We start from the raw sequence: 14,909 nt of genomic DNA, 5'->3' as shown, positions 1-14,909 counted from the left end.
GATGGCAAACAATTAGAATCTCCAATGCGGCTGGCCCAGAGGTTAGTCTCCCAGTATCTTTTGTACTAAGCCATTGGATAGAAAAATATAATCTCTTTAGTGAATAAATTCAAAAGAAGCATATTATCATCAAATAATGAGGCAACTCAGAAAAAATTACAATATCATATTTGTACTTTTTCAGATAAAAAGTTAAAGTACTTTTATGGACTCAGTAAATAAAGCATAAAAAATGATGCCTTGACCTCAGTTATAGACTCAGGTCCAAGTATTTTTTCCTCTAAAGAAGAAAACTTTTTCCCTCCGTGTATTTACTTGTTCCTTTTATATTTGTGCTATGAACGTGCCATCAGTACTTTTAAGCATGAACTATAATTTCTTTCTATGATACCACATTCATATCTAGGTCTTTGATGGTATCTTTGGATACCATGTATCTAGGCCTTTGATGTTTCTGTCAGATATGCCCAGCAATCATAACTCATACTCCTGAATTTTTAATAGCACTCCACAAACAGAAATGATAAATACCTAGTCTTTTTAATGAATACACAAAAATGAAGGAAAAGTTGCTAAATAAGAAAAAAAGTATTGAAGTACTCTCCCAATTTTTATTTTAAACCTGTTGAAAAAAAATGGAAAAAAAAATCCCAGTTTTCCATTACCCTGTCTCATAGCCACTGTATTTGCCTCAGATTTTTAAAAAAGAAAATGCCAAGAGGAAAATTTTGAATCCGTTTCCAAAGAAAGCATTACGTGCAAAAGGGCTCATACATTATTTTTTTGATTTGTAACTATAGAAGAAATCATCTCTTTAACAAACTGTAGTATTTTTCTTCTCTTTCAAAAGATAGAAATAACATAAAAAAATAGTCAATGCCTCTGTATTAAATGATAGTGAATGAATCTAACTCATTCAGGCTAGAACTCCTTTCTTTATGCAAACATAATCTTAGCCTCAATAGAAAAGGTGATACTGAGTTCCCCTCAGTACCTAGCACAGTTCTATGCCTGCTGAAAGAATGGGTTTTCAATAAATATACACCATGATAAATATAAGTACCTCAAATAAACAATTACATTGTACACTGATTTGTTTTCCCACTCAATTTAACTCATCCATATAGCTCAGTTATGTGTTCAGATTAACTAAAGAAAGGTTCTGATTCTGGATATTTAATACAAAAACATATGAGAACTTTGATAAACATACTTTTCATTTTATAATTGATTTCAGTTGTCATAGAAATTTAATAATTTTTTAGTAAGTTACATATGTAAATGTCACCAGACCATAAACTTAGGTGGACAAATAATTTTACTTTCTTTATTTTCATCTATCAACTCATTTGATTCAGGAAATTCAGTCTTATAACTTTGAGGTATACTTAGTGACTTTTCTCAGTAAATTCAGAATTTAAGCTCTGTCAGTTCAGAGTTCTTTTCTTGTCTTTCTCTCCTTAGGATGGCATCTAAGGTTGCACGATGGGTGACGTACAGAGTGCCCAGACATAGATAAAGGAGAGGCATCTTGTCTACAGCCATCTCCTGGAATCCATTAAAATGTACCTGGCACTCCCTTGGTCATCTGCTCCCATTACTGCTATATCCTCCAAGATGTTTGTGGAGCTACCATGACCCTATGCCCTTTATCTCAAGCTCCAATGGGGATGCTGACTTTCTCAGTCACTTCGATTTCCTTCTCTGGGGAAACAGGAATTTCAGGATACTCTCTTGGGTCTCTTGGGTTAGTATGATCCTAGATTATAAATGGAGGTGCTATCACAGGCCCTTCTGCTAACCTTTTTTGTATGAAGATTATGGCACCAACCTGGCATGGAGGGATTCTTACAAACACTTTGGATTGCCACGTAGGACTGAGGGAACATGGCTCAGGAATTTCGTATCATTAGATCCGCCCAAACATATCTGGAATTCCCACTGACCTCTCAAGCAACCCAACTCCCATCCCCTAGAACTTAACTGGGGGTAGGGAGTGCAGCCCAGCTCTGTATTAGGAATATGAATCCAGTCTTTCTATTTTCCTTTCTGAAGCTTCCCATTCCTCAGCACTCACAAGGTCATTTGATTCATGGGTTAGATTTATTATTCTTTTCTTTTTGCTGCTTACAGCATAAACTTTATGCTAGGCTATTATATGAGACACTTGATAATTAGAATTCCAAAATGTCTATCTACTGCAACTCAAAAGCCTTGGCGTTTAAAGACTACTGACTCTGCTATAAGTTTCAATAGCTTGTTTTGAACTCAAAGCTAAAAGGAGTATACATCTTTTGGTGCTCTCCACTTAACAAATGACCCTGAAGCAATAAAATTTATTGATTCATTGTGGAGAAGAAAGTTTTAGGAAATTATTTGCAAATGATGAGAAAATTTTTAATTAATACTTTCAAAGTTTTTTTTTACCACCCCAAACATTTTTTTCCAAATAATATTATGTCAGTAGTTGTCCCTGAAGCCATAGATTTTTCAAGTCAAGAGAAACTGGCAATTAATATGTGACTAAAAATATCATACATAGCAGGAGCAGAACCCAAACTGGATCATCAGTTTTCTAATAAGTTTTAGAGCTTTATTCTGGAAAAATCATTTGAAAACAATTCTGAAGTTGAATATTAAGTCTACACCTAGAAATTTAGTAAACTCAATAAAAAAATCAGAATTCATTTAAATTCAAACAGTATAACACACACAAAAATATAAAAGTTGAAAAGGGAGGTGGTGTGAAATTTGCCCTCATAATCTTCATATGTGCTGGGCCTTTGAATATGCTATTTGACTATCTGGAACACTTTTTCCTTCCTCTTTTGCTGAAATATACTCATTCTTCTGCTCAGCTTCCTCGTCAAAGCCTCCCCTGACCATCACCACACTAGTCAGTTGCCCGAACTCATGCTTCTCCTAATAATCTTTTACCATTCGTCACACATCCACATTACAAACACTCTTCTACAAACACTAGGAGACAAGTCCCTGATCTCATGAGCTTACATTCTAGTTGGGGGAGAAAAATGAAGATAAGTAAGATAATTATCAAGTTCATAAAAGATACTACATGTTCTATTGTATATCTTTATTTTTTGGTTTCTTATCTCTTGAAATCATTCCCTTTCAGGACCCAGAACTCATTCTCATTCACTTTTGAAATAATGACTATGTGATATTTTATAATATAAATTTAGCATAATTTATAAAACTAGTCTTTTATTGAAGGAAGTTTAGGTTATTTTCAATCTTGGACTATTACTAAAAGGGAGGCAATGGCTATATTTATACATAATTCACTTCATACTTGTACAAGTTCTACTGAAGAAAAAACTCCCAGAATTGAATTTGCCAGGTCAAAGAATACATGTATTTGTAAATTTTATAGCTGTTACTCATTTGTTTTCTAGAGGGGTGCATCAATAATACATATTCCCACAATAATACATGAGCGTTACTTATAAAACATGTTAATACTAAAAGAGTACTTAATAAAACTTTGGAATTTTTTCTAATCTAAGAGGACAGCAAATGTATCTCAATGTAGCTTTCATTTGTATTTTTCTTATCATTAGTTAAGTGGAGAGTTTTTTTTTTTTTTTTTTGCTGTACGCGGGCCTCTCACTGTTGTGGCCTCTCCCGTTGCAGAGCACAGGCTCCGGACGCACAAGCTCAGTGACCATGGCTCACGGGCCCAGCCGCTCCGCGGCATGTGGGATCTTCCCAGAACGGGGCACGAACCCGCGTCCCCTGCATCGGCAGGCGGACTCTCAACCACTGAGCCACCAGGGAAGCCCTATCTCTAGATATTTTTATACTACAAAGATTAACCTCTTGTGACATAAGTTGCAAATATCACTTGATAGAACTTTCTCTTATGACTCATTGGTCTATGGAGATGATTCTATAACTTTCTCTTCAGCTTTATTAATATGATGAATGGTATATTAATTGATTTGTTAACAGTTCCACATTGTTTTCATTTTGAATTTTTATAATATAGTAATATTTTGTCATAGCTGTTATGTCATAGCTGTTATGTCATAGCTGTTATGTTGTAGCTGTTATGTCAATGTCTTGGCTGTTATTTTTTAGGGATTTTTAAATATTATTTGTTTTTCCATATGGCATTAGAATCAGCTTGCAAGTACCAAATGAAAATAAAATCTGTATATTTTACTGGGGTTATATAAATTTATACATCAATTTGAGGAGAATTGACTTTCTTTTTTAATAAATTTATTTATTTATTTGTTTGTTTACTTTTGGCTGTGTTGGGTCTTCTTTGCTGTGCACAAGGCTTTCTCTAGTTGGGGGGCGATGGGGGGCTACTCTTCGTTGCGGTGCGTGGGCTTCTCATTGCAGTGGCTTATCTTGTTGTGGAGCACGGGTTCTAGGCGCACAGGCTTCAGTAGTTGTGGCTCACAGGCTCAACAGTTGTAGCACATGGGCTTAGTTGCTCCGCAGCACGTGGGATCTTCCTGGACCAGAGCTCAAACCCATGTCTCCTGCATTGGCAGGCAGATTTTTAACCAATGCACCACAAGGGAAGTCCTGTTGTTTTTCCTGATGCTGAAATTATTCAAGTCTTTTTGCTCTTGTTGTTCAGATTCAGAAGTATTTAAACTTTTTTATGTAGGTCTGGAATATTTCTTATTATTATATCAGCTTGTTGAAATTGTAAACTTCAGATATTTAGTTCTCATATTAATTTTGTACCAGATTACCATACTAAATTATCTTTTTGTTCATACCAGCTACAAAATTGTATAATTTGAAAGTAGTGACAATTTACTACCTCTTTTTTCAATTATTATAACTGTAAAATCTTAGTACTAATGAAAGTACATTTGGTGTTCCTCCATTTCATCTAAGTTTGACTTGGATGTGAATAAAGAAAAAATTAAAAATTTTAACATTTTGGCCATAATTACATATAAATGCATGTAATATATTTTATCCTAAAATTGGAAACAGTTTAAATATTGTTATCTCCATTTTATTCTTTTTGAATATACATTCTTTCAAATATGATTTTTATAATGGCTACATAATATTCCATCATATAAAAGTTGTATAATTTATTTTATTGTTTCTCTGTTACAAGATATTGGGGTTGCTGTGACACTGTAAATAGTATTGTGTTCATTGTCCTAGCACACACATCTTAGTGTACTACAAATAGTGTAATCCGAATAGTCCTTTAGATAAACTGGAACAAGTAAAAGTACTGGGACAGAAAACTATACAATATTTAATTTATATTTTCAAACTGTACACCATAAAGGCTTTATTACTTATATATTCATTATTAGACAAAGAGCTTATTTCCTTTTTACTAAATCCTTGATGCAAATAGACATATAAATTTTAAATGACTTTGCCAATTTGATATGTGAAGCATGGTCTGATCTTCTTGTTTTTTCATATTTTTAATTATTACTGAGATTGAGGCTTTTTTTCCCCCCCAGAATTCATGGGGCATATGCATTTCTCCTTTTATAAATGCCTTGTCCATTCTTCGTGGCTGTGTGGTTTTGGGGGCACTGCCCTTTCTCTGATGAAAAAACTCTTGGTGAAAACTCTTTTAAATGTGGCAAACAGCTTCCTTCTCCCCATCATTGGTTTTTCTTTTGGTTTTTCTTTGTAATACAGAATTTGCAATGTGTCTGAATATATAGATATGTTCCTTTATATTTTCTTTGGTTTTCATAGTTAGAAAATTTTCTTTTAAGAATCATATAAATATAGGAACATATTTTCTTCATCTCTGCATTTTTTGGAATGTTACAATTATCACTTATTAAATTGTTGTATGATCTGAGGACTGTTTTTTATATTTTCTGCCATGTTCCATTTGTCTCCCTGATGCTTCTTTTAATAGTATTGTGCTCATTCATTTAACAAATTTTGTAATATGCTATATAATAAAGAGCATATTCACCTTTATACTCTTCTATTTCAAAAGTTATTATTTTCACTCATATATTCTATGTAAACTTAACAACATTTTGCCAAATCCAAAAACAACATACTTGGAATTTTTAATTTTGGCAGTATTAAAACTAGCAATTTATTTAGGAAGAATTGATTAGCAGGAATATTGTATTTCTCTTTCTCAAATTTTATATTTTTCTTTAGATATTTTGTATTTTTTTAATCTAATAAGCACACACACATACATATGATTTTTCCTATATATACTGTATTTTATATCTGGCTAATAACATTCTTATTAAAATCTGAAAGTAACAATTTCTTTAGAAAATTATTTTAAAATTTTCAAAAATTATATAGGTTATTTTTATGCCATTTCTCCTTAGAGAGCTTACTGCAAGAAAAATACATTATTGTATTAATCACTTTTTTTGGAGCTTTCTTTTCACCTTTGTTTTAAAATCTAAAAAAAACAACATTTTTGTTCATTTTATTTAATTTTAAATAAGAACAAGGTCATTAAGTACAGGTCTCCAGATGATTTAAGTTTGCAAAGGTAATACAACTAATAACAAGAATAAATTGATTTTATACTCAATCTCAAGAAGGTTATAAATATTAATTGCCTTATGATATGATATAGTATTTATATGCTTAAGTATCTGATGACTCGTATCATAAATGATTTTAAAATGCAGGCCCTGGAGTCCTATATTAATTGTGACTATTTTTATAGACCAAAATATCAAATGTTATTATTTATGTTTCAGGTTAGTGGGATGGTTTGGCCATGAATTAAGCACCAGATTTAAGATGGATAACAGTAAGTGTATTCAATTTTACTTCACAAGTCACTTTGTCTTAACTTTATTTCAATTTTCGTCTTTGTATGATATGTAATATACATGCCTCATGGAGAGTGCACTTTGAAAATGCCACTGAGAATTCTTAAAATAAGAAATGACATTTCTTCAGTGTAAGACTAAGTGTTCATAGATTTTAGCATGATTTTGAGCCTATCCTTTTGTAGGGAAATAAGAAGTGAAATCTAAAGTACTCAGATCTCATCAATATGGAGTACCTAAAACATCAGGCAGGGAAAACAGGAAGGAATTGTTGGCTTGGAGTCAGACCCAGAGAGACTTAGGTATCAAATCCACTTTGCTGCTTAATAGTTTTGTGATGTTGCACATATTTATCATTTTGGATTTTTTGGGTTTTTTCCTCACATATCTAATGTGAATAATAATAACTATTTCAGGGTTTCGTTTGAGGGCAGGACACATTCTAAGCTATAAACCAAGTAGCATACTATTTAATAAATGTTCATTTTTATCCCTCTATTTTCCCAAATTTTCCTTCTTTTGTGGCTTTCACCACATACCAAATAGTAACCCCAATGGGTAGAAATGAAAGTACACCATGCGCAGGGAGTTATCAAATTGCACTATTTCTTTTTCCTGAGTGACTTTATTCTTCCATCACATGGGATACAGAGAACTTCCTAAATGTGAGAATTAAACTTAAATTTGATCCTCCAGACTGCTTCCAACCCTGAGATAGGATTTTAAATATATTCACATTTGCACCAACCAAGATGCAAAGAATAAAGATGGGCTCTTCAGTCATATCAGGAAAGCTGTGTTTTATCTTGGCTGCTGAAATAATGAACTCTGTTATTATGCCAGTTATTTAAATTATTTGTAGTGGGTTTTCTTATCTGTAAATGAGGGAGCTGGATTAGATCAGGGGTGGACAAAAGTTTTCTGTGAAGGGTCAGACTGGAGATATGCTAAGTTTTTGGGGCTATGCTGTTTCTGTGGTAAATACACAACTCTGCCATTGTGGTGCTAAAGCAGCCACAGAAATACATAAATGAATGAATGTGGCTACGTTCCAATAAAACTTTATTTACAAAAACAAGTGGTGGGCCAGATTTGACCCACAGGATATAGTTTGACTAGCCTTAAGTAGATGCATCTCTAAAGACCCAGAAAATTCTCACTCTTAGTATTAGTTTTTAACTTTATCTCTAACTAGCAGTTTTAACTCTTGGATTTAACTTGCAAATATTCAATCTAATTAATTATAATTAGGATAATGTCTGATATTAATTTACCTTTTTAATATATCATACTTAGGCAGATCATTTTTTTTAAAGCCTTTGTTTTTCTTCTTTCCCGAGAAGCTACTTGACCCAGTAATCCTAATGTTAAAAGTCACCTTCCTAGGTCATTTCATTTATATTTCTGCCTTTGGGTGACATTACAATTACAAGCCATTCGAATATTGATATCTTCCCCTTGTTGACCTGGTTTCATAATAGAAAGGCAAAGCATGGAGCAGAACAAGGAATGTTGGCTTGGGGATGAGAGGGCAGAGGATGGGGTGCCGAAAATCTTCTAGATGACATTATGTTTGTCTTGTGTCTAAGGGCTCTAATTTTTGGTAGGCTGCTATGAAGGTGGGGGCAGAGGAGATGGAAGTTGTAGGTGAAGGAGAAATATGCCGGTATTTTAGGTCCATGGCGTTTCTCTTAAATATCTCAGAAATCTCAGGAAGAAAAGTTTTTAAGTCTTATATTTTTCCTCTCTACTTTACTGTCATAAAAAATCCATAAAGGATACCTTTTTAGGCACATTCTATAAAAGTGACACAATATTAATTTTTCAGAACTGCAGCTAATCCCTGGGGTCAATGGATTCCGAATTTCAAATCCTCCCATTCTATTGGTCTGTTCCTTACATGCTAGTTTAGAGGTAAGTGATCTATGCTTCAGCCTTCCCACATCTTTACCTTTCTCTTTACCTGAGACATGTTGTTTATCTGCTAATCAGCTAGATTAATATGCAATGTGCATAAACAATGGAGGAAGGGCAGGGTTCTCCATTAGGACAGTGACTGTGTGCTAATGTCACTTTTTATTTATATATTCAGCCCCCAACCCAAGGCTTGGCACACTTAATAAATGTTCAATGAAACTTATATGGGGTGACATATTTTTAGTTCCACTTAGAACTTGTGTGAACCTGAATAAGTTATTTAACCTTCTACTGGTCTCTCTCTATACAAAACAAACATGCAATATTTAAGTCTTAATTAATTCACTCATTCAAACACTTACTTATTAAGAAATTATTGTGTGCTGGACGATGCTGTGATTACTGGGGACTCTGTTTCTTCTAGTTCCGTGAGTCAATGAACTGACAAACTGCCATGTGACAAAACTATAGGAAGACTTTGGGGGTTGGGGAGAGTATGAATAGTCAGAGTAAACCAAAGATGAGTAAGGTTGTCCCATGAGGTAGGGCAGATTTTCTTTTTCCTCGTTGGGGTTTCTATAACATTATATCCATGTTTAATTTCTACTATTATTGGCTCAATATTTTTCTTTAAGTTCATTCATGCTTCTACTTAAAATTAGTCTCACCCTAAATAATAGGGTACTTACCTATATCTATTCATTTTAACGCACATATAATGCATATATATGTCTCCTAACTAATTATTTGGAATATTGGATATTCATTAATTTCAGATTAAGACTACATTTATCTAAGTATATACTGTTAATAATTATATCTATATAATAATAGTATTCATACATATATTAAGGCAATATATATTTTATATACATACATTTAAGTAAAATATATTTTAAGTAAATATACATATGTTTCCAATAGAGATTTTAAATATATAGATATTCAAATAAAATTTTGATTTTCTGTTTTTTTTTAAATTGAAAGCCTCCTAAAATCATCTAGGTTTAGGAAATCCTACTGTGGCGTATTCTGGCATGAGTGACCGGATAAAGACTTCCAAAATCTCTTCCAAACTTAAAATTCTAGAATTCTGTGAACATTCACAGCAGCTTCTCATTTTGGCCACTGGACAGCAGCGTCAAGTTCCGCTGTTTTTATACAGCTTCACCACTAGATAGTAGTAATCAACTCATTTCATTTCATCCCAATTTAAAGAGCACATACTCGGTATGACCACTAGATGGAGCTTGTGCTGTTTTCACTTTGGGGCAGGTTTTTTTTTTTTTTTTTTTTTTTTTTTTAAAGTTGAAATAGACCCAGTAACAAGATTTCACAGGCAGTGATACATATTTAAAAAAATCTTTTTAAGGGGGGTGATGAAATCTACTCGGCAAATCAAATGATTTGCTTTCAAAATATCCAACCTGAGGAACACTTCTGTTAAACATTTTTATTTTATTTTATTTTATTCTATTCTATTTTATTTTATTTTTTTGGCTGCATTGGGTGTTTGTTGCTGCGAACCGACTTTTCTCTAGTTGCGGCGAGCCAGGGCTACTCTTTGATGCAGCGCGCGGGCTTCTCATTGCGGTGGCTTCCCTGGTTGCGGAGCACAGGCCCTAGGCATGCAGGCTTCAGTAGTCGCAGCATGCGAGCTCAGTTGTTGCAGTGCATGGGTTCAGTAGTTGTGGCGCAAGGGCTCAGTAGTTGTGGCTTGTGGGCTCTAGAGCGCAGGCTCAGTAGGTGTGGCACACAGGCTTAGCTGCTCTGCAGCATGTGGGATCTTCCCGGACCAGGGATCGAACCCGTTTCCCTTGCATTGGCAGGCGGATTCTTAACCACTGAGCACCAGGGATGTCCCCCGTTAAACATTTTAAAAGAAGATAACGTTTTGCTTATTTTGAAAGTTTGTATCAGGGAGAAGATGAATTATAGTAAGAAAAAACAAGGCACCAAGGAATACCTTAGGAAAAACTAGTACTTAAAGTTTCCTCTGATTTTATCTTTGCAAATGACTTCCTAGCCATATCTAGAAAATGTCTTTTAGACACTATCACTTTGGTATTCTCTGCAGTGGATTGACTGCTCTTCAGTATTCACCTCTTCTGCCACAGGAAGTCTTATTCCTATTTTCCCTACCAATAGTTTTCTTCCACACTGTATTATAGTCACCTAGACATGGTTTCTATTCTCAGCTGGAATCTGAAGACTGATTTATCTTCTCCTTTAATATCTAAACTTAAACCTGAGAAAAAGACTCTAAATGCCACAGAAGAGGTATGTACACTGCTCTGGAGCTTCTTATCACTTAAGTGTTTCTCTGCATCCTCTTGGAGATATCTTATTAAATCATTCACTGTCGAGGCTATGTTCTAACCAAAATTATCTTTAAGTAATCAAACCTTGTGTTAAAGAAGGTGTTTTCAAAATTCTTGCTTCCTATTATAAATTACAAAATTCTGAAATTACAAAATGATATGTTTCATTGTTTCCCATTCTCTACTTAACTGTTAAAACACTGTACCTTCTAGATGTTTCTGAGTTTGCCATGTCAGTGAATTAACCTATTCAGTACTTACCTAATTTATTTAAAAGTTACGCATATAGGAGACATGTAGCTGAAGTTTGAGTAAATGAAAGAAATAAATACATGAATCAAGCTACCTTTCTTTGTTATCTCTACTTCCCTTTCAAAAAATATTCTTACACAGTCAAATGCCAACCAAAGAAGAGATTCTATACTTAAGAATCAATATACATGGATATGATTTCGAATTTGCAATACAGAGAATTTTTAAAAAAGATTAATTATGGCTTTGTTCACAATTAATGTGTATTTGATTGATTGATGGATACCATGAAAAATAGCACCTTATAATTAGTTTCAAACTGTTTCTTCATAGTGCTGCCTATTTAATCTTTTGTACAATAATTTAAAAAATATTGTGGATCAAGAGAAAGAGCAATAAGGTAGGAAGCAGGAGGCAAATACTCTATCCCTCACTGGGACACTAAGTGTGACCTTCAACAAGTGACAACTACTCTTGAATTCATTTGCCTCAATTTTTTAATGAAGATGTTTGGACCAGATTACTTCGGAGGTCACCTCAACCTTCTAATTACTAACTTGAAATTAAACAATACTTATATTGTATTTTGAAGGGTCATATTTCTATGTGGTGATAGGTAGACAATTTTAGACTTTTTCAGTACATAAATATATAATTAAATAAATAGCTTAAATATATAAAATTAGAGCATTCAATTAAAATACAGGGCAAGTCAGAAGAAATGTACTCTGTCTTTCCTCAGAGTTATTAGGGAGCCAATTTTAAGAATTTAAGAATTGAAAACATCATGCTATACTTATTTTTCCTATTTAAACATATCTAACTTTTCTAGCTTTGCATTTATTTTAGTTAGCAAGAAAACTCACCCAAATAGTGGAAACTCTGCCAAGAATTCTGTTATAAGCTGAATATTTTCAAACTACACTTTTCATTTTTCCTAATTAAAAAAAAAAATATTTCACAGTACTGAAAGCATGAAAATAATGAGAAGCAAAAAAAAAAAAAAGGGACATTTATTCTACTTCACTGTTAACTCCTATTATCCCCTCTTGATATTTTTATCTGAGGCCTCAGTAGAGACTTTTACACTCTTAGAAGAATTTACGAACGCCTCAGAATGCAGCTTCTCTTGTTGTGGTTGTAATGTGGAAATTAGTTTTACATTTAAAAGTTATTTTATTACTAACAAAGAGTCATGATATGTTAAAATTGACACATTTGTCATGAAAAAAAATTGGTTGCTTGTTATTAAATCTGCAAGAGCAAAAAACTTCATTAAAAAAAACCCCTATAAACTTAATATTCCCCAAAGTCTTACTAACCTATGAATACAAATGAAATACCATTAAAAGTACTACTTTACACATTGTCCCCATCTGCATCTTATGGGTCCCAAAGCAGATCCAGAAAGTGTACTAGAATTATTTAAATAATTAAAATGTCCTCAAATTATTATTAATCTCCAAAGAGAAGCTTGTAAAGATTCCTGTCACATTTTTTTTTTTTTTAAATTCCAACCCTGACAGCCAAACCACTGGTGGGCTACACCTTACCTGTCCCTGCTCCTGCCCTCTGTACAAATGTTGATTCTTGGATCAGGCTCTCTTGATCCAAATCTTGGAGGTGTTCCCTTGAGTCTTCATTGTGCCAAATCTATGGACATTTTGTTTTACACAGGAAATGAAGAGATGCCTCTTACCAAAGTCCATGTAACTGGTCTAAAGTAGCAGTTTTTTGCACTGAATATGTCAGATGCCTTTTGACATGGACCTCAAAGACCTCAGCTTCTATTTGCAGCTGAACTCTTCCCAGGCTGCAGACACAGTCCATGAGGTCTGGTTGGGAAGAGAGGCAGATAGCTTTCTATCCTCTGATTTTCCTCTCTTCCTTCAAGACATTACCTTACATACAACTCCCATCCTCTCCTTCAGCCACATCTATAGCTTCCATGCAATAGGTCAAGAAAATCTATGCCTGAATGGTTGAGTTCTAGTAGAATGCCTGCCCACACATGCCATGTGTATATAGAGAAAAAACTATTTTCATAGACTTCATAAAGTATAGATATCACCAAATGACCCTATATTTGCTCAGTTGCATAACATGATACAGAATAGGGACATTAAGTGGCTTGCCAGTGCATCATTCTCTGTTTGCAGTTATTTCAGTTCTTATATGTAGAATATATTTTTAAACTCTACTTGACCTTAAGAGATAAGCTAGAAAAGCATGTCTGTTCTGACCCCTAATGTTCCAATACCAGTTATTTTGTGCCCTTTTGTCACTCATCTTAATATAAGACACCTCACGCAGCAACTGGCAGTATTTTCACACCAGTGTTAGAGTTTAGCAGGGGAGAAAATGATGAAAGAAGAAAAAAAGAAAGACCAAATGCTTCAGTAATAATACATGCATTATCTAACATTATTTGCTTTTCTGGCCAAACTTAGCATCACTATTTAACTACTTGTTTTCTTGCTGTTAAACTGAAGGAGATTTAGGAATTGGTAAAACGAATATAAATAATATTGGTAACATTGCCTTCCACATAAGCGTTTAGCTCTTACTGCACCGTTCTGTGGATTAAACAAACTTTATATGGGAATAGAAAAAAATCTTGATTATGATTGTATAAAATGTTTGGAGGAAAATTTTTGACATTTATAACAGTTAAATGCATTTATTAAGGTATGTTTTACTTGTACTAATTATATGAAGCTAATTTAAAATAACTCTGAAGGAACATTATGTTCACTTATATTTTTCTGCTTTTGCAAGTATTGTTTAAGTGACATTTGTACAGTTTCTCTGTCATGGACACTTTGTGTTTAATTTTTAATGGCAAAGCACTTAAAAGAGGACATGTTTTCACAAAAAGATTATCTAAAACGGATGTTTTATTGGAAAGGTCAAAAGTGGGCATTTCCCTTGTTTTATGTGTGATTTACAGTTAAATTTTGCTTCTTTATAAATCAACAAGAAACTGTGAACCTGATTGTTTCTCATTCTGCAGATCTTTAGGCAAGCAACTATGAAAGCACTGAGGAGAAAATCTATGTTGCTAACTGGTTATCTGGAATACATGATCAAGCATCACTTCAGCCAGGATAAAGCAGAAACCAAGAAAACAGTTGTGAACATAATTACTCCATCCCGTATAGAGGATCGCGGCTGCCAGCTAACCCTAACATTTTCTATTCCAATTAAATATATTTTCCAAGAACTAGAAAAAAGAGGAGTGGTTGTACGTATATCTCTTGCTTTGCTACCAGGTTTTTCTCTATGGGTTGCATGTTGAGGATAAAATTTGGATTTTTTTGTTTATTCATTTTTCCATTTTATTTCACATCAGTCAGTGAGGATAAGTTAAATGCCAACTAAGTATTCAGCACTGTGCTAACTGAAGGGCACAGAGATCTGTAATTTCTGATAAAAGGGAAGAAACCACAAATTTTGGTTGCAGGAAAGAGTTTATGTAATTTATCCATTATTTTCATTATAGTTTGGGCAGAAAAAAATTTAGTGAAAACCCTAATATATTATATATTTATTGAATAAGTGGAATTAAAGAACATACAATATAGTAGAGGGAGAAAAAGGAAATCAGTCTTACTTAGTTGTCTGATTGAAC

The 14,909-nt window shown here is 33.6% G+C and overlaps 1 protein-coding gene across 1 annotated transcript in view; it reads left to right on the top strand.

Moving 5' to 3' along the window:
- The window catches only part of KYNU (kynureninase), a 91,295-nt gene that overhangs the window by 74,474 nt on the left and 1,912 nt on the right, over positions 1–14,909 (top strand). Inside the window, exons 11-13 of the mRNA XM_032638036.1 lie at positions 6,714–6,766; positions 8,617–8,702; positions 14,292–14,522. Coding sequence (XP_032493927.1) covers positions 6,714–6,766; positions 8,617–8,702; positions 14,292–14,522 — 370 coding nt within the window. The remainder of the gene's footprint in view (positions 1–6,713; positions 6,767–8,616; positions 8,703–14,291; positions 14,523–14,909) is intronic.

This window comes from Phocoena sinus, chromosome 7 (genome assembly GCF_008692025.1).
Source record: "Phocoena sinus isolate mPhoSin1 chromosome 7, mPhoSin1.pri, whole genome shotgun sequence".
Classification (NCBI taxonomy): Eukaryota; Metazoa; Chordata; class Mammalia; order Artiodactyla; family Phocoenidae; genus Phocoena; species Phocoena sinus.
This window is presented reverse-complemented; position numbering and strand designations above follow the sequence as displayed.